We start from the raw sequence: 19392 nt of genomic DNA on the forward strand, positions 1-19392 counted from the left end.
AATATTCCATTGTGTAGATGTACCATAATTTCTGTATCCATTCCTCAACTGAGGGGCATCTGGGCTGTTGCCAGCTTCTGGCTATTACAAATAAAGCTGCTACAAACATGGTTGAACAGCTGTCCTTGTATACTTGAGCATCTTTTGGATATATGCCTAGCAGTGGTATAGCTAGATCTTGAGGAAGCGCTATTCCTAATTGTCTGAGAAAGTGCTAGATTGATTTCCAAAGTGGTTGGAGTTACAACTTTTATGGCCATTATTTATTCCAATGTTTACCATCTCAAGTTTACCAGTGGGATTCTGTATCCTTTATCCTTTTGATACGTCCTGTCATTATGGAACAACTTCTTTTAGGAAAGAGGGAGGTGCTCTGCCCTGACACCAGCTGTTTCTCTACTGAGTTCTCTTCGGGAAAGAATATATTTAGAAAACAAGAATTAGCTCCCAAGGGTTCAGTTTTGTGTTTAGGGTCCATCCCTGTCACCATGTGTCCACTTAGCCTGCTGACTCTTATTGCCCAGAGATACTCCATGGTATCTACATACTCTAGTTTTCTCCTGTCTCTTCCTTAAGGGCAGTTCTCAGACTGCTTCCCACACTGCTTGCCCAAATAGCGCTATGAGGATCATCCTTAAATATGAGACTCTGAGGTTACAGATGGGGGGGGGGGGGGCTCTGAGGATTTGAACGCAGGTCTTCATGCTTGTGTGGCAAACTCTTTATCCACTGAGCCATCTCTCAGAAGGTGTCTCTACCTCCTTCTTTCTGGGATTGACAGCTAAAGGCAGGTATATTTTATACAAATCCCAGCTCAGGGGGAAAGGGAGAAATCTGTCTTTAGGCTTTTACCAAATGAAGCAGAAATTCATTCTTGGATTATCCCCCAAAAGGTGAACACCAAGCTAATTAATTGGGCCATAGATATCCTGGGCCTCCAGCCACAGACTCTTAATCCCAGAGCCTAGGGTCTCTGTTTTTGTTGCTGGTGGAAACCTTCTCACCTTAGGTGGAAACCTTTTTACCTTTGGATGGAAGTGAACTGTCATTATCTCCAGTTCTGGAATCTCCAGGGGCTTTCTGCACTGTCTTGTTCCTACTGTACTATTTCACTAAATTCAGGAGCCACAACCAATAAATATATTTGAGAAAAGTTTATTTAGCTCGGTAAAGTTGAGTAAGACCCAACTTTTATGCTGCCTCCCTTAGTTCACTCCCTGAAACCTGAGATTGAGAAGAATTCTGAGACAGAGATAGGGCATAGCATGGGGACAGCAGAGGCATGACTGCATGTAGCTGTATTATGACTGTCAGGACCTAAAGGTTTACTGAAGGCAAGGCAGGGCAGCTCTTCAGATTGCTCCTGAGCAACTGTGCCAACCCCTCTTGTCTTAACCTCCCTTCATTGGAGGAATCGTGGTGTTTCCTCTGACCCAGAGCAAGATCTTTAGGGTCTGGTTTGAGGTGGGTCCTGACCCTTCAAGGTGATGTAATCTGGTCATAACTTTGTTCACTTACTTAGGTTTAGGTCTTAATGCCTTTGGTGACAGCTCCATGGATTGAATAGCCAAAGCTGAAGCTTTTCTGGTCATCCTGCAGCCTGAATCAGACTTTGAGATTTGGAGCTTTGGGCTTATTCTCACAGGAATGAATAGCATATGGTGAAGAGCCTGGTTTGTATGGTAGTGTGAGGCTCAGATGGAGAAAGGCAATGTATTTAATTAAGTTAGTCCATTCTTTGCCACAAAGTCAAATTATAGGCCTATAGCTTGGAGGAAGTTTAAATTTTAAATTTTAAATTTAAACTTATTTTGGGCAGTACCAGCAGCCCATGCCTAGAAATGAAAGGCATGCTTTCAGTCTAGAAATGAGTGGTTTTGGTATATGAAGCTTTGTCTCAAAACAGAACAGAACCAATCAACCAGCCAAACAAACAAACAAACAAACAAACAAAAAAAAAACAACCCTAGGACTCATATTAAGATGCAGGTTCCTGGGGCTAGAGAGATGTCTCAGTGGCTAAGATTAGCTGCTGCTCTCCAGAAGACCTGGGCTCAGTTCCCATGGGTACTAATAACCGCATATAACTCCAGTTCTAGGGGAATCTGATGTCCTTTTTTGGTCTCTGAGGACACTAGGCACACATGTGGTACACATACATGTAGATAAAACACCATGCACATACAATTAAAAAAATAAAATAAAAATAAAAGTTGTGGCTTTCTGGGCTACTCAGCTGGGTGAGTGTGATAGATGGCAACCTCACCAGCATGTTGAAAGCCAACCACAGTGCTTGGCCTTTGAAGATCAGGTAGGTCTTTAATGATGTGGATGACCATATGTCACTGTGTGAGAAATGAACTTGATGGTGAGGCCTCTTTCTGCACATGGAAGGTTACAGAGTGGGGCTCTGTGGTCATGTGACAAGGCTATGGGCAGAGGAGGAGCTAGCCCCACTGTGATGCAGCCTTCTACTTGACCTCTGGCCTTGTCTTGTAGGTCTGCTCTGATAGGCTCCTTTATTTTTTGAGTAAATACTTTGTTTTTCTCTGTCACTAAGTGCAGAATTCTTATACCGCAGATGTGCTCTGTTCCATGTTGAAAATAGGCTCTCCATCAACCCACCCCCTTCCTGGGCTCTAACAGTGAGTGATGAGTTGGCAGAAAGAACAGTGGGTGTGGAACTTTTGTTCTGTGCTTCTGCCTAAGATGTCAAATCAGCAGTAAGAAAGGATAAGGTTTTTTTTTTTCTTTTGGTTTTGATAACCAAGTTCTAGGATTTGAAACCGGGCATAGTTGGACACAGCTGTAATGTGGAGCTGGAGAGGTAGAAGCAGGATCCCCAGTGAGTTTGAGCCTTGCCTGGGCTTCATGATACTCTGTCTCAAGATAGAATAAAAATTATATGGTTTGAATCTTTAAAAACTTTTTTGCATTTATTCATTTAGTCATGTGTGTGCTTGAGTGTGTGCCCCATGGCAGGCTTGTGTACAACCAATGGAAAGTGGTACTTCCCTCCCCTGTAAGGCTTGTGCCATCAGGCAGCATAAATTTTACCTGCTGCCAGCCCACATTTGAAATGTTTCTTTGGAGGTAGAAGTAAGAATCACCTTTCTTTAGGTTATAGTTTATATTTTTCTTAGTTCAGCTTCAAAGATATGCCCCAAAGGTACAATTAAATGACGAAAACATACAATTTAAGAAGTAAAATTGTGCTGGGTGTGGTGGTGCACACCTTTATTCCCAGCACTCTGGGCAAAGTCAGGCTAATCTCTAGGAGTTCCAGGTCAGCCAGGACTGTCTTTAAAAAAAGAAATGAATAATAATAATAATAATAAAAAGATAAACCATTTATAGTGCCTTTGAAATCCCTGTGATTTTATTTAAATTTTAATTAAAAAATTTAAATGGCATTCTATTTATTTTGTGTGTGTGTCTGGAGAGCACATACTATGTGTGCATGTGGAAATCACAACTTGTGATAAGTTTTTTCCACCCACCCTTTGGATCCTCAGGTTCAAAAACAGATCCTCAGGCTTGGCAGCAGGCGCCTTCATCCACTAAGCCATCTCTCTGGCCCAGTTCTTTAAAAAAAAAAAAAAAAGAAGAAAAAAACTTGTTTATTAATTTATATGGTATGTATTTGTATATATGTGTATGTGTGCCACAGCACAAGTCTAATAATCAGAGGACAACTTGGAGGAGTCCTGGGGACCAGACTCAGGTAGGCTTGGTGGTAAGCACCGCCTGAGCTATCTCACTGACCCTGAATTAGATTTTAAAACTCAGTAAGAAATGCTTTCCATGGGAGAGTCTATTTTGATGCTCTTCACCCCATGTTTATCAAGTTTTCACTTGGGAGTTTGCTGAAATGCTTTGTTGTTCCTGTCAGTTACAGAGCTGCAAGAACACTGTCCAGAGCCAGTTGGGTAAGGTTTTGGTTTTTAGTTTTGGTTTGATTTTTTGTTTTTGTTTTGTTTTGTTTGTTGTTTTTGGTGTCTTTCTATGTAAGAAGCAGAGGGAGCTCACTGGCAAGTGGGTACAAATCTGTGTCATGAGCCCTGTCCAAGAGGACAGGGCCCAGCTGGGCTCACTACTTTTTCTGCAAACCTTTCCTTGACTGTCTTCCCTGGCACTGGTGTTGATTTTCCTTCTTTGTACCAGTTTGCCCCTCTCACGTGCCACACCACAGTCTGCTTTGCTGGTCTTCCTCATAGTTTGTCCTGTGCTATCCCCAGCTGCCACACTAAGGCCAGCAGCCACTTCTTAACCTACCTTCTGTGTGCCTGGCACGATGGTAATCACTGATGGGTAAGTGTTTGAGTAGATTTTATGCTGTGAATATTTTGAATAAGTGGATTAAAGTAAAGAACAAGCTTCTGGGAAGGCGTCCTGGTAGGAAGGGGTCATGTCAGAGGTGTGAAGAGGTTCAGTGATGTCAGCTAATCAGTGGACACATATAGAGAGCTTGTCCTCATCAAGGCTGAAGAAAAGGTGTGGGGTAAACTCTCTGCAGCAGTTAGTGCTCTTCTAGTCTAAAGACTGCTTGGGTCTTGGTTTTTGGTTTTGAGATAGAGCCTCAAGTATCACAGGCTGGTCACAATCCACTGATCAGGTAGTGAGAGTATTGGCACACATTCTGTTGTATTGGCTGGCTAGCTTCTGGTGCATTCTTGCCCTTTGGAATCACAAAGACACAGAGAGGAAAAGCCCACCTTGAGCATGCGCACGCACACACACACACATACTGAAGTCTGTGGAACAACACCTTATTCGAGAAAAAGGTCGGAAGAGAGACTCTAGACGATGAGATCTGAGACCTGCCCCCAAAAGACAAACAAATACAAAATCACAGCTCTTACAGTGGTAACCTCTGGGCTCTGTTTACTCCCCCATGTTCCCCAAATGGTGGAATGTCTTGCTCAGAAATTTTTTAGAGGCCTGACCCTTGGATATCAAAAAGCATATTTAAGTAAAAAGTTAAAAATCAATCCCAATATCAAAATTCACCTAAGAAAAAAAGACACTTAAACAGACTAAGAAGCACTCAGTCTCCAAAAAAGAAGGCTGTGCTAGTGGATTGTATGAACTTGGTGTACATGGCTTGAACATTTCTCAGTCTGGCAAACTGTTCTCACAACCCAGGCTCAGGCTAAGATTATTTCCTAAATCATTCACGGGCCTGTCAGTTGAAAATCAGTGGACTGGATGTTCATCCTGTTTGGCTGAGGCTAGAGGATTGACCCAGTGCCCAGCCAACATAAAAGTAAGGTTTGAGCATGTGTTGGAGTTGGCTTGTATTATCCCTGCTTTTGTTGTTTTGTTTTTTCAAGACAGAATTTCTCTGTACAGCCTTGGCTGTCTTGGAACTCCCTCTGTAAAACAGGCTGGCCTTGAACTCAAAAAAGATCTACCTGTCTCTGCCACCCCATGATTCAATGCCATGATTAAAGGCATGGCCACCACCCCTAGCTTAGCCACTTTTGATATAGCCTAGACAGAGGCATATGTGTGTTTGAGGTTGCTGTATCCTTCAAAGAAATGGTGGAATTTGCAAATTTGAACTCACATATTGAAGTTATTGAGCAACTTACACAAAAGGCCATGACCTGGGCTCCCAGCCACAAGGTCCACGTGGCAGAGCTTGGGCCTGGGGAGCTGAGGACAGCTCACATCTGTGCTTACATAACCCCGCTTCCCAGCTTTCAGAACCAAGAAAACTTACAGGCCAACCCAGCAGGGCTGAAAGGCTGTGCCACACAGCAAGGGTGCCCTGGCCCAGCCTGAGGGTTTTTGTGAAGCACTCAGGCCTTTGCTGCCTCTTGTTCCTCGTCCTGTGTTCGTAGACAGTAGCTCTGAGAACTGGTAGCAGAGGCCCCTGTCTGTCAGTCCTTGCCTGCCTATAGTCTAGCTCCTTGAATGTTCTCACTGAGCTAGAGTTGGGTATGTAGTAGAAGCTAGCCCCACTATAGCTGCAGAAGGTCTGCAGCTTCCTGGATGATGCTGGACCCAAGAAAGCATTCACCTCTGGGTCGGTGCTACTAGAGGTGTGAGCTTCAGGAGCCCCCAGAATGGGGGTAGGGGAGGAGTCAGAGGGGTGAGGACAGGGAAGAATTGCCCTGTGGGAAGGGCCATGGGGGTGAGGTGCTCACAGTCTATGATGAGAATGGTACAGAGGGGAGCAGGAACATTAGAAAGATTGTTCAGTGGCCAAGCTCTGTGGAAAGCTCATTGGAAGAGCAGGTTCCTTGGGCAGACCAGGGCGTTTTCTTTCCTTTTTCAAAAATTATTTTTACTTTTATTAATTACAGTTTATTCACCTTGTATCCCCCATGTACCTCCCTCCCTCCTCCCTTCCCAACCTCACCCTCTCTTTTCCCTACCAGTGTCCCTCTCCCAGTCCTCTGAAAAGGGAGGTCCTCCTCCCCTTCCCTCTGACCCTAGTCTATCAGGTCTCATCAGGGGTGGCTGCATTGTCTTCTGTGGCCTGGTAAGGCTGCTCCCCCCTCCCCTTAGGGGGAGGTGATCAAAGAGCAGGCCAATCAGTTCATGTCAGAGACAGCCCCTGTCCCCATTACTATGGAGGCCACTTGGATACTGAACTGCCATGGGCTACCTCTGTGCAGGGGTTCCAGGCCATCTCTATGAGTGGTCTTTGGCTGGAGTATCAGTTTCAGAAAAGACCCCTGTGCCCAGACTTTTAGGATCTGTCGCTGTCCTTTTGGAGCTCCTGTCCTCTCCAGATCTTACTATCTCCCACTTCTTTCATAAGATTCCCTGTACTCTGCCCAAAGTTTGGCTATGAGTCTCAACATCTGCCTCGATATCCTGCAGCAGAAAGACACCCAGAGTATATACTCACTCATAACTGGATACTAGACATATAATACAGGATAAACATACTAAGATCTGTACACCTAAGGAAGCTAATCAGGAAGAATGACTCTGGCTAAAATGTTCAATCCCCATTCAGAAAGGCAAAAAGGATGGACATCGGAGGAGGGAGAAAACAGAAGCCCATCACAGAGGGCATCTGAAAGGCTTGACCAGAGCATTTTCATTTCGATTTACCACATACCCAGTAGGGAGCTTCCAGGAGGTAGGAACATTCTTGTCTGGCTTCTTTCATCAGTTCCCTCAACTCATTCTTCTTGGGCTGGCATACAAATTGGTACTCAGTTGGTATCTAGAAAGCACTGACTGATACTAATTGAAACTCTTGACTTATCACAAGAGAGTTTGAATGAAATAAACATTTCAGAATAAAGGCTGGCTCCATTCGGGGTAGGTGCCCAGGGACTTGCTCAGCATACTGTTGATACCTTGTGTATTTGTGTATGTGTGCATGAGCATCACACACTCTTTCATGTGACAAGCCAGACAAAAACAGAGAGAGAGAGAGTATTGGAGTTGGGTAGGGAGAGGAGAGAATGGAAGATAGGCTGCCCACGTCACCCCCTCAGTGGGTAAAGAGCAGTGTTATTGCCAAGGGAACCATGGGGAAGAAACAAGTTAGATGGTAGCTGCTGAAGGGTAGCTGGGATATGTTTATTTGGGCTAGGTTTATTAAGGCATCTGTGGCACCTAGGTAGCTAGTAGAAGCATACAGAATGGAGACAGAATTTGGGGAATGGTCATTGTTCAAATCAGAGACCTGAGTGAAAGGGAGAGTGATTGTTATCAAGGAAGGAGGCTGAGAAAGTATAGTAATGGGAGGTAGAAGGGGATATGAGTGGGCATAGTGCTTAGTAATTAAGATTTCCTTCTTACTCTTCTCCCTACCAAGCACTTTCATTTCTTCCTTTCTGCTTGGTCATTCATGCCATCTTGGAAGCAAGAAAAATGAGAATAAGGATTTTCAGAAAATCATAGTTTGGGGTCTGTTCTTTCTAATTTTAATCAGCACTCTAAGCCAGTCAGGACCAGAGTTCATCTAGTCCAATCCTTATAATTTATGCATGGGAAAGTAGGTACCCTGAGAGTAGCTGGACATTGTCCAAGGGTCATCCAGTAAGTCACTGATGCAGCTGCACTAGGGTCTGAGCATCCCCTCTCTTATTTGAGGCTCTTTATCTCAACACCTTTCTGCAGAGCAACACAAGACACTTTTCACCCTGCTGGTGTGTACTTGGGGAGGCTTGGCAGACCACAGTGAACTCCTGTCTTCTGGGTTAGTTTCAGAAAGCATAAGCAAGCTGGTAGGAAGGCAACCCAGATGCCTCAATGGGCTCTTGTAAATTGGATTATGTTTTTCAGTCTCTCTAGGACTGAAAGGTAGCATAGGGGACAGATGGCGTATGGGATCCTGAAGGAAAAGGAGCCCAATGATGGGTCATGGTTTCACTGTACCTTGGCATCTCCCAGAGGGCTTGTGCTAGGGTTGGGAGCTGAGTCCCTAAGCCTGATAGGTCTTATAGGAAAGAGTGGGACTCTCAAAGGACCCTCATTGCTTGAAAGTGCCAAGGCTTGTGAAAATGAGCCCTCAAGCTCTCCGTTGTCCAGTTTACCCAGTAAGAACTACTTGGGGCCTGGGGATATGGCTCAGTAGAGTACCTGCTGCATGAGGACCTGAGATAGGGCCCCAGCATCCAGGCTTGGCAGTGTACTTGGTAGTCCAAGTGCTGGGGCAGTGAGCAGGGACAAGCAGATGCCTAGAGCTCAGCATGGCACACTCAATGAGCCCTAGGTTAGGTGAGAGACCTTGTTTCAAAAATTACAGTGGAAAGCAATCAAAGGGGGTTGCTTTGACCTCTGGCCTCTGGATATACAATGGTGACCTCTGGCCTCTGGATATACACACCTGTACACACCCATAGGTATGCACATATCTTACACATACAAATTAAACCCAAAATCTCTTGGGCTTTTTGTTAATTATCCACTTCTGTCCTTCCCAAGGTCACTGAGTTGGACTGAGTGAGATTCAGTGCTTGTGCCAGTTACTAGGGAAATCTGTTGATAGAACTGGGATATAACTGGGTGTACTAGGATGTACTAGGTGACCACTAACATAGTCCTAGAGCAGAGAGCCTGTTCACCTCAGGCCGTCATAGGGTGTCAGAGCTGGGAAAACAGCAGCATTGTTAAAAACTGGTTCTACATGATCCATGGCTTCCAAAATGGAGGTCATAGCCCAGATTCAGGGCAGAGCTTTTTTTTTTTTTTTTTTTTTTTTTTTGAGTTTGAGGTTCCCTTTCCTGCCTGAGCTCTGGTTATCAAGAGAGTCAATGGATGAAGCTCTATTGAGGCCTGCCTGTCAATGCAAAAGTTTCTTGGTTCAAGGAGAGAGGGAAGGGCTAACACATAGGCACAAAGACAGGGAAGAATGCTGAGTGGTGGGCCTTGTTGCCTAGTCACGGCATTTGGTCCAAGGCCACACAGCTTTTACCCATGAAGGTGATATGACCAGAGCTGCGTCTCAGAAGAAAATGAAGTAATAAGGTCCTGTGATAAAGGAGCAAGGAGATAAGATTGAGGAGGATTCCAGGCAAGGGAGAGGAGGTGGCAGCTGTCTAGAAAGGCTTACCAGACAGGGGAGCAGGCCCATGGCTTCCTTTAGGAAGACAAATAATCCCTGGGCATGGGAACCACTTTTTTTTTTTTTTTTAAATAAAAGGGACAAATTGGAGCCTGCACAGGGGTGGGCAGGAGTGAGTGGTGCTCACTCATGTGTTTCACTCTGATCTGGTTAGTGTTCCCACCTTCTGTGGGCTCCTCCCTGTGCTCTGGTACCTGATTTGTGTCACATGTGAAGCTGCCCACACAGCACAGTACCAGTTCCCCAAGTGACATTAGTGCAGTGATGATGTAGGATGACGTAGTGATGATTAGGAAATGGCTAGTTAGTGAATTGCAAGGGATTTCTTGGCTGTACAGTTTTTGTGTGTGCCTTTGGGTGCTTTTCAGAAGCAGGATTTAATTTGTGCAGCTCCCATCCTGGCTTGTCCTGAGCATAGTTTTTCCACTGAGCATCTTGCTGGGGCTCATGTTTCCGAAACCTATTCTGAGGATGGCTGAGGAGCATGGGGTACTGTGAGCCTGGGCTTTCAGGCTTGGGTCAATACCTGATTCCCTGTGTTTGCCTAGACCACTCTGTACACTCCGTAGGCTCCTTTCTTCCATTGTTCCTGGCCATCATGTCAGTACCTACTGCCTGCCTTTCTCTTCCCCACATTCTGAGCCAGGCACTTTCTTACTGGCCCATTTCTCTGATTTGTTCTTCTAGGAAAGGAGCTCTGGAGCCATCCTGACCTTACTTTCTTGATATATTCAGTTACTTTTTCAGGTTTTTTTTTTTTTTAAATCATCTGTCCAGATGTTCCTTTTGTTTCCCCTCCTCTTCTTTAAGGGCTCTCTTCACCTCCACCCTTTTCCATTGAGTCCCTTCTACTCCCTACCATTTTCACTTTGAAGTTGATTTCCGCACACTACAGTGACCCCCACACATACACACTGCAGCCCTCTTTCCCTTTCTGTAATTAGGTTAGGTTTTAAAAGAGCCATGCGAGTCCTTTGTCTAAAACCTAAAAAACGATGGCAAGTGGCAGAGCTAGGTCTCAAGCTCAGGGTCTCTGAGAAAGCACTTTCTCAACCTGTGCTCACTGCTGTGTACTGCAACAGTCAAACGATCTGAGCAGAAAGTGATTCCATTTTACAGTGCAACCCTATGGGGAGGGTCTCTTGGGCAGGGAGGCCTCCACAGGTCCGTAACTGTGTGGGTTTGACCATCATTGGGAGTTCCTGGAACAAGGGTTTTCCTGAGGAAATTGTTCACACTAGTGCTGGGCATGAATGCCCTTTCTTCAGCAGCCTGTCTCCTCGCTCCTCTGGGAGGAGCTGTCTTCTCTATAGCTGTGGTCTGCTCAGCTCATGTAGTCTGTGGCAGAGTGGGCCCTGTGGATAGCTAACTTCTTCCTTCCACCTCTCTAGTTGGCCCTATGGTGATTGACTTTAATATTCCTGTGGATCTGGCGCTTTTGGCAAAGAAGAACCCAGAGGTAAAGATGGGCGGCCATTACTCCCCCAAGGACTGTATCTCTCCTCACAAGGTGGCCATCATTATCCCATTCCGCAACCGGCAGGAGCACCTCAAATATTGGCTGTATTATTTGCATCCGATCCTACAGCGCCAGCAGCTGGACTATGGCATCTACGTCATCAATCAGGTGAGGTTTGGGGAAGATGGGATGAGGGGGGTAGAACTCAGGTACTCAGTGCAGAGAGAAGAGAGTGATTTCATAGACAACCTGGCATTTTACAGAGGAGTGCCAAATCTGGCACTGCCGCTGTCCTTATTTAAACTGTGCAATGAGTGTGCTTGTTGCTGTCAGCCCTGTTAGCCAAGGGAAATAGGGAGGGTGTGTTTGAGATTTTGGAAGTAACCTTCTGGCAAAAATTAAAGAAAAAGACATTTCCAGTTATCACAAAGTAAAGTACTGATATTTTAATCATATTTAGCTAATTATATTTTTCTTCTTACTCAACAAAATAAATAATAAATTCAAAAACAGTAATCCATTTTTGTGTCAGATATTTGAAATTTCAACTTTGAAATTGATCTAGTGGAACAGTATATTTCTGAGTCATCCATAAGAGACCATATACCAAGTACAAGTTGTCTGTCTCTACAGCCAGTCCTGGGTAAACACTCTGGAAAAGTCCTGTTCTAGAACCTCAGAGAGTAATGTGGACTTGGCTGTGTTTCCTCCTGCACATCAGATCTTGTGTGTCAGGCTGTCATCTGTTTAGGACACAAATGCTAAAGACTTATCACTTTCTATCAGCACAACCTGGAAACCTAAAAACTTTTTAAAGGTTCTTTTGCGGCAAGATTTCACTATGTAGACCAGGCTTTCTTCGAACTCACAGAGATCCACCTGCACCACCACCATGCTGTTTTTAATTGTTAACAAATTGCTTCATAACAAAGTCTCATGTGCATAAGTGGGCTAGAAGCTTCAGGATGGCAGAATCTTACACTTCTTTTAACACCCTTGTAGTAACTGAGGCAGCACCATGCCAGAGTAGCCCCCAGCTAGATGGGCCAACAACCACCCCAGCTTCCCTGAAATAACATAAAGCCCCGACTTTGACAGAAGCAGAAAATTGTTAGCAATCTTAGCACCTCAAGAGGTCAAAGTTTATCTTGAAATAAAAGGGGCAAACCGTATTTCTGGACACATTTGGCACACGGTAAGTCAGACTCATCCATGCACTTAGATGTATAAACGAGCTTAAGTACTGGCGATAAACTTGAAATATCAAAGTTATATTTGTGGGGAAAACAGGAATGTTCATTAAGCATACTGAAATAAGTTTATTTTTATTTTTATTCTATTTATTTATTTTTAAGTTCTTGGTGCACACTTTTAATACCAGCAGTCGGGAGGCAGAGGCAGGTAGATCTCTGTGTGTTCGAGGCCAGCCTGGTGTACAGAGTGAGTTGCAGATCAGCCAGGGCTACACAGTGAAACCCTGTCCCAAAAGAAGGAAGGAAGGAAGGAAGGAAGGAAGGAAGGAAGGAAGGAAGGAAGGGAAAAAGAGAGAAAAGCATGTGATTGAATGATGAGTGTCCCATGCTTTGGAAACTCAGAGGATGGAGAAAAGACTGTGACCTGAAACATCTAGTACAGGGTTCCTAAATATTCCAGGAAGGCAGATCTCATTGACAAAGTGCATTCCATGCACTGGCACACCATGACCTCCACAAGCGCTTCCTGAGCTAGTCTAGACAGAGAGCTGTTTTCCAAGAATCATCTCCAGTGATGAGTGTGCTGTGAGTCACACTTTGGAGAAAAATACCCCTAATGTAGCCCCTCTCAGCTTCCTCCTTACTTTACCTAGGATACTTGGAATTCCCCTTTCTCTTTTTTCCCACTTGTACCTTTGTATCAGAAAAGGAATCTTTTTTAGGATTTGGGGTGCAGCTCAGTGACAGAACGCTTGCAAGCATGGGGCCTTTGCTCTGAATGCCAGCATTGAAGCAATAACAATAATAATGCTGTACTTCCCTTCACTGTTGGCTAGGACTTGCCTAGACCCCTAGAGGGCAGAGAGTAAAAATGTCTGCTCTGTGTCACAGGCAGGAGACACTCAGGGAGAGGGGTGACCAGTAGAGTAAGTACTCTAGAGTGAGTACTGGTCATATAAATAATCCCAACCCAGAGTCCAAGTTTAATAATGCCCTCCTGCTGAGTTATAGTAGCACTTTTTGAGGTGATTTAGTCTCTTCATGGGGTGTTTCGCAAAACCTGATATCCAGGGCTGGGAGTAAGCCCCGTACCCAGAGAGCCGTTTCCTAGTCAGTGACTCTGGGGGCCATATAAGCCTTTGACAGCTAGGCTCCCTCCAAGAAAAGAGAGGAAGTTAGCATCTCCTCACTGCCCCAGGAAGCACCTGCTGTGACAAACCCTTAGTAAATATTAGCTGTTGTTCTTCCTGCCTGTTGCCTCAGCCTGGTACTTTGCTGATAAATTCTTTATTGTTCTTCCTGCCTCCTGCTTTATCCCAATATCAGGGTCTTGCCTCCCACCTGTTGGGACCTCTGTGGCGTCAGAAGAAAATGGATAATGGTATGAGTCAGACAACAGGTTCTTTCTCAGAAGACTCAAGGGCTATTCCTTATAAACTTCTTTAGAGGAAGGTTGTGTCCTAAGTCCCACACACAGAAAGGAACTCCTGTGAGTTTTTATGGTTTATTCTTCCGTCTGTAGGAAGCTGTTAACCTTGTTCAATGTAGGCCCCTCCAGCCCCAATGAAGCTTAAAGCCCAGAATAAGTATGCTTAGAGGGGTGTTGCAGAACTGTGCCTTCTCCCTCATCACTTAGTACAAGGGACTAGATGTCCCTCATCTTGGTCCTAGATTCCTAGTCAGACTCATTCCCACATCCCTGATTATGCAGCTCCTCTACAGTGCAGTATGGACTCTATAAGGTTTGGAACATGGAACATTTTCCTCGAGTCCTGCCTATTTTTTGATACTCACACTCAGGACCCCCCTGCTCCTGCTTCTCTGGCTGGGTCCATTCTTGCCGGAAGCTCTAGGAAACTCTCCTTTCCTAGCTTGGCCAGATCATGACCTTTGTAAAACTGGTACAGTCCCTTCCCAGGATCCTTCCCCTGAAATCCCTGCAAAATGCTGACTAGGGCATAGGCTGCCTGTGATACAGCCCTAAGGACTGCCTTTAGAAGGGGGATTAAGGGGGGGGGGAATACAATGTACTTTAGCACTGTGTTCGTGGTCATAAAACTCATTTTGAGCTAGACATGATCAGTGATTCACACCTGTAATTGTAGTACAAAAGAGAAGGACTACAAGTTTGAGACTAGCCTCACAAATAGTGTGTTCAAGGCCAGCCTGGGCTACATAGCAAAACCTAAACCAAAAGGAAAGTCTTTTGTGTTGCCTTGCATTTTGACTTCCATTGCCCTCGAGTGAGAGCTTCTGGTTTGTCCCTGCTGTAAAGGCTGCAAAGGTAAGGCATGCAGAGCTGGGATTAGACAAAGGTGCTAAGGGGTGTCCCACTTGCCATGTTTTACCAGAAGGTACCACATTCATTTGGCGTACTGTGAGGCTTGCTAGATTTTGCCAGAGGGACAGCAGCTTGTGAGTAACAGGCGCAAAGCTTTCAGGAGTCTTTCTGACTTGCTATACTTCCAGGCAGACCTGACTGGACAGGCTTTGGGAAAGTGGGAGAGGCCAGCCTGGGCTAGGAGGGCAGATGGTGCTTTGTCTGGCTATGACTTTGTTCTGTCTCAATTTTTTATTTTGAAGATTTTTTTAATTGTGTGTGTGTGTGTGTGTGTGTGTGTGTGTGTGTGTGTGTGTGTGTGTACACATGAGTGCAGGTGTCCAAAGAGACTAGAAGAAGGCATTGGATCTGCTGGAGTTTGAGTTACGGTTAGTAGTATGGGTAGTTGTTGGCCTCCTGATGTGGGTACTAGGAACCAAACTCTGTGTATTCTACAGGACTGAACCGTTCCAGCCCTTCATTCTGTACTGTGTTAACGCTAATAAGATGACAGTTCCTGTGGCTGTAGTTAGAGACAGAGTTTTGAACCCTCCACGAACAAGAGTAGCCACCAGTATATCTCCCTGGGCTGTGGTCCAGGCAACAGAATTCCTCCAAGAGGTCAGGATCAGTTGTGCTAAGGCAGGTCCATGAGGGTGGCTGCCTTAAGCCCCCATGATTTGGCTTCTGTCTAAATTATATTTATGTCACCTGTTACCTGTCTTGTAGATCCTCTCCAGCTGTCAATGGATGTCTAAGGGGACGGGACTGCAGGAGTGGAAGGGCTCACCTATTCACCCTTGCTTTCCCTAGGGCATTTGGACCTCTCAGCTTGCTGGCATGGCATGGTGTGGGAAGGTTGAGAGTGCCACCACTGTTCTGTTGTGTCCCTCTCTGTCTGCGGCTGTGTACTGTCCCAGAAAGTGTATCATAGCACTTACTAGTGCTTAGTTGCTATCAAATAGCCTCCAGACATTGTTCTGGGAAATGCCATTTTTCTCTATGTGCCCTTGGTTCCACAAAGAGGGAACAACAACTTATATGACCTTTGGAATAAGGGTGGTCAGAATGGGTCCTTTCCTGCTGCAGCCTGGTTTACCTCTTCACCCATCTCCTTTGCATATGTCTTTGTTTTTTTTTTCCTTCTAGTGGGGAACTTTTGCCTTTACTTGCTAATCCTGTTTGTAGCAAAGCAAGCTGAAGGAGGAGCTCCTGTCTGTGGGTGGCTTCTTACTCTTCACCCACCTTTTCTTCCCGTCCTCTCTGCCTCCTCTAAAGAAAGAAAAGTCGACTTACCTACTTGCTGCTGCTATCCTAACTACTGCTGCCACCGCTGCCGCCACCGCTGCTGCCACTGCCACCCTGGGAATTCCTCACCCCTGACACAGTGCCAGGCCTCGCTGGCCAGGGAAAGCTATGAATAAGCCTGTGACTCTGCTGTCCTTCAGCTGTGGGGGCTCCCACGCAAGCACAGGGCTGCTGTGGGCTTGCTGGGAAAACATCAAGATCAGTGGAAGCCGGCTCATGGTGCAGAACCCGTGACTTCGCTGTCTTTAGATTAAACCCCGGTAGGGCTCATAGTGTATGTATATAAATGTTTATATCTTGCCTTTCTCTTCAAGTCCATATCATTAGCATCTTCCCACGCCGTCTCATAGTCTCCATATTCATAACTTTATGTTTTCATAGTTGATCGTTCAGTTCAACCACAATTACCTTTTCTTTTATTAGATGACTAAACCGCAGCAAACATCCTCAATACTCAAGTTTGCTCTGCATTGGCTTCTTCTGCATTCAAGACTGTTTCCTCAGGCTCAATTTGCAGAACTAGGATTGTAGTTAAATACTTTGTACATTTTTATAGTTAACTGAAAGCAATAGACAAATTGCCCTTTGAAAGAAAAGTCTGTTTTTAGCTTGTATCTTACACATCCTCCAAGTATTTAGTTTTGCTGTATTCTGCAGGATGTTTCCATGCCTTGGGCCCAGGGAGAGGGGTAAGCCGTCTGCTCTGGCCTCGGTGGAACTGGGGTTTTAAGCTGACTTCTGAATACATCACCCACAATTCCGGTGGCTGTCCCCCCAGCCTGTTTTCTGGGGAACAGATGTACTCACCTTTGTGAGTGACTACTATAGCTAATAGAATATTGCCTCCCAAGAGTATGGGCTCTTGTTCTGAAAAGCCTGTGTCTTACTTACTGGGTGAAAAACTTAAGTTTCACATTCAAATTTTGTTAGGGACCGTGTCTAAGGCCGCCATCTTATTGTGGATAAAAACCAGAACCCAACTTCTAGGAACTGAAAGAAGAGTAGATATTAGCTCACTACAAATTCAGTGTTTGTATAAGCCCCAGCTCTCACATCACTGCTCTGGGTATCACCTCCAGCCTATCTGCCATTCTAAGATGCACACTGAGGCCTGCCAGAGCTTCTTCAGCCCTGAGCTATCCTAACCTTCTCACAACCCATTCAGCCAAGGTCTTCTTGGCATCTGAGGAGGCACAGAAAGACATTTTAGGCATGGTCACCAAGTGCCATTGACTACAGGCCTGCCCCTGGATTTGGGGTTAGCTGTCTGAGTGGGGGTGGCTTTGTAATAGGGCCAAAGCAACTAAATGTCTCCAGTCACAGCTATTCTGATTCATAGAGAGTCTTGGGAGCAACTTTGTTGTTGAGCTGTCTTTTGCTGGAGGAGAAGCATATTTGGTATGTCCCCAATCCATCTGAGAGTCAGGATATATCTGCTGGTGACACATGTGGACCTGCATTCCTGGAAGGCAGAAAAGTTGGACAGAATGAATATTCTAGAGGCTCTTGGGGCCTGGAAAGGGTGAAATATGGCTTTCTTTAGCTGGGCCTCTGGCCTTTGCTGCTATCAAAGGAAGTCTACTCTTGCCCTTCTTAGCTGCCCTCAGGATTTTCCTAGAGATTAGACTAGACTCTGGTACCTGTCCTGGCTCCCTTCCCTTCAAAGGCTCTTATGAGTGCACATGCTCAGGACCAGGTAGGCAAGAGGGGTAAGTGGAGCCTCTGCCTTTAGAGGAGGAATTAAAAACTTAACCACCGTTACTTCCTAGGTTTGCCTGTCTTGCATGGCTTATACAACAGCTTTCTAAGTCAGTAGGGAGCCTTTACTTGGACTGAGACACAAGTTCCTCCTGACATGCAAAACATATTGTAAGGCTCCCCATGGACAAGAAGGCTCACCTCTTCTCTATCTCTAAAATGGTCCTTTTTCTTCAGTCTTTACAAACCCTCTTACCACACCCACCTTTATTATAGTCTCTGGTCTCACCCACATCTTCTCGGTCATTTAGAGATTTTCTTCTCGGTCATTTAGAGATTTAGCTAGTTTTGGCCTTCTTTCTTCCTGTTTGCTCCCTCTAATTAAGAAGGGCTAACTATTGATCTTGTTAACCAGTGAGATGTGAGAAGCCCACTTTTAAAAACTGGTTCATGCTGGACACGGTGATGTTGCATACCTTAAATCCCAACAGTCAAGCTCTGATTTTGAGGCCAGCCGCCTGGTCTGTACACTGAGGTCTTGTCTCAAAATACCTAAACAGGCAAAAACCAAAAACCAAAACCAAACCAAACCAAACAAACAAACAAAAACAGCAAAAGCTGACTCGTTTTTAAAAGAGGTATTTACTTTAAGCTTCTCTCCCCCAGACTTTCCATACTTCACCTCCACTCTAAAGCTCCCTCACTTTCTTCTGTTGGCGTCTTAATTGTGTGAGCCATGGGCTAATTTAGTTAAAACTAATCCTGTCTAGAAATGCCCTGTTTGTCAGAGAAACAGGAATTGAGGGGGACTCTTGAAACTGGGAGGAAATGCCATAAGCAAACACTAAGGAAGGTGATGTCCCCAGGAGTGTTAGGAAACAGCCATAGGACTCAAGAAGTGTTTTAATAGTCTGATAGTTCCAGATAGATGGAAAACCTGTTTCCATAATTGTGGTAGTAGCTGAACTGTCAGTAGGTAGGGTACTAAGGCCCTTCATGCACCATCTTATTTACTGCAACTCATCTGGCATGTGACAAAGCAGGAAACTGAGGCCAGAGGTATGATTCCCCCATGACTCAGCTAGTAAGTTGCAAAACTGGAATGTATGTGTCTTGTCTCAGTTGTGTATTTGGCCTGCTCTGCCTCTAGGTGCTTGATAAATTTTCACTTACATGAATGAAATAGCAGATGGGGTGGAAAGGAGGCTTTGAGGAGGTGTCTTCCACCTCCAGGAAGGTAGAGTACATCTTAGAAAAAGATAATTGGGTTTGTCATTTCAGAACCAAGAAAGGTAAGCATTTCACCCAAAGAAACCTAGAAAATACTTTACTTTTCTTCGATCTCATGGGAGGAAGGGAAACACACACTTTCCCATCTTCCCATTTCAGATTCCTAGTGGGCCACAGTATATGTGCTAGCTTGTACCATGCACCTTCCTTCTTCCTGGTTCATACAGTGACACTAGTTGGAGAGGAGACATAGGAGGAAGAGTGTATTTCAGGTTATTTGGAAATTTGACCAGTTCTAAATGTGGTCCAGACAAACTGGGGCCTTTCTAAGTTGAAGGATCTATGTTACACTGCCCTCAGGGAAACCGGCTAAAGCAGATCTGCTTGGACTTCTCTTCCAGGCTGCCATTGCTTATTAGCTTTGGTCAATAAGGGCTTGTTCACGGTTCCAAAGTTTTAGTTCCTGGAAAGTGAATACTACTTAGACTCAGGCAATGCTTACATCAAACAGTCATTGGCAGCAGGCCCTGTGGTAGAGAGGAGGCCACTAGTAATCCTCACTCCAGATATCGGGAGTATGCTAAGAGAAAGGACAGAGTTGTACAGCGGAGATACCCTTAAGGTATACTACAGAGGGGTTAGAGTC

At 45.1% G+C, this 19392-nt stretch overlaps 1 protein-coding gene across 1 annotated transcript in view; it reads left to right on the forward strand.

The window, feature by feature from the left end:
• Positions 1-19392, forward strand: part of B4galt1 (beta-1,4-galactosyltransferase 1) — a 47446-nt gene that overhangs the window by 19635 nt on the left and 8419 nt on the right. The window contains exon 2 of the mRNA XM_055599165.1: positions 10930-11165. Coding sequence (XP_055455140.1) covers positions 10930-11165 — 236 coding nt within the window. The remainder of the gene's footprint in view (positions 1-10929; positions 11166-19392) is intronic.

The sequence above is a fragment of the Psammomys obesus genome, unplaced genomic scaffold (genome assembly GCF_907164565.1).
Source record: "Psammomys obesus unplaced genomic scaffold, mPsaObe1.curated_primary_1811, whole genome shotgun sequence".
Taxonomy (NCBI): Eukaryota; Metazoa; Chordata; class Mammalia; order Rodentia; family Muridae; genus Psammomys; species Psammomys obesus.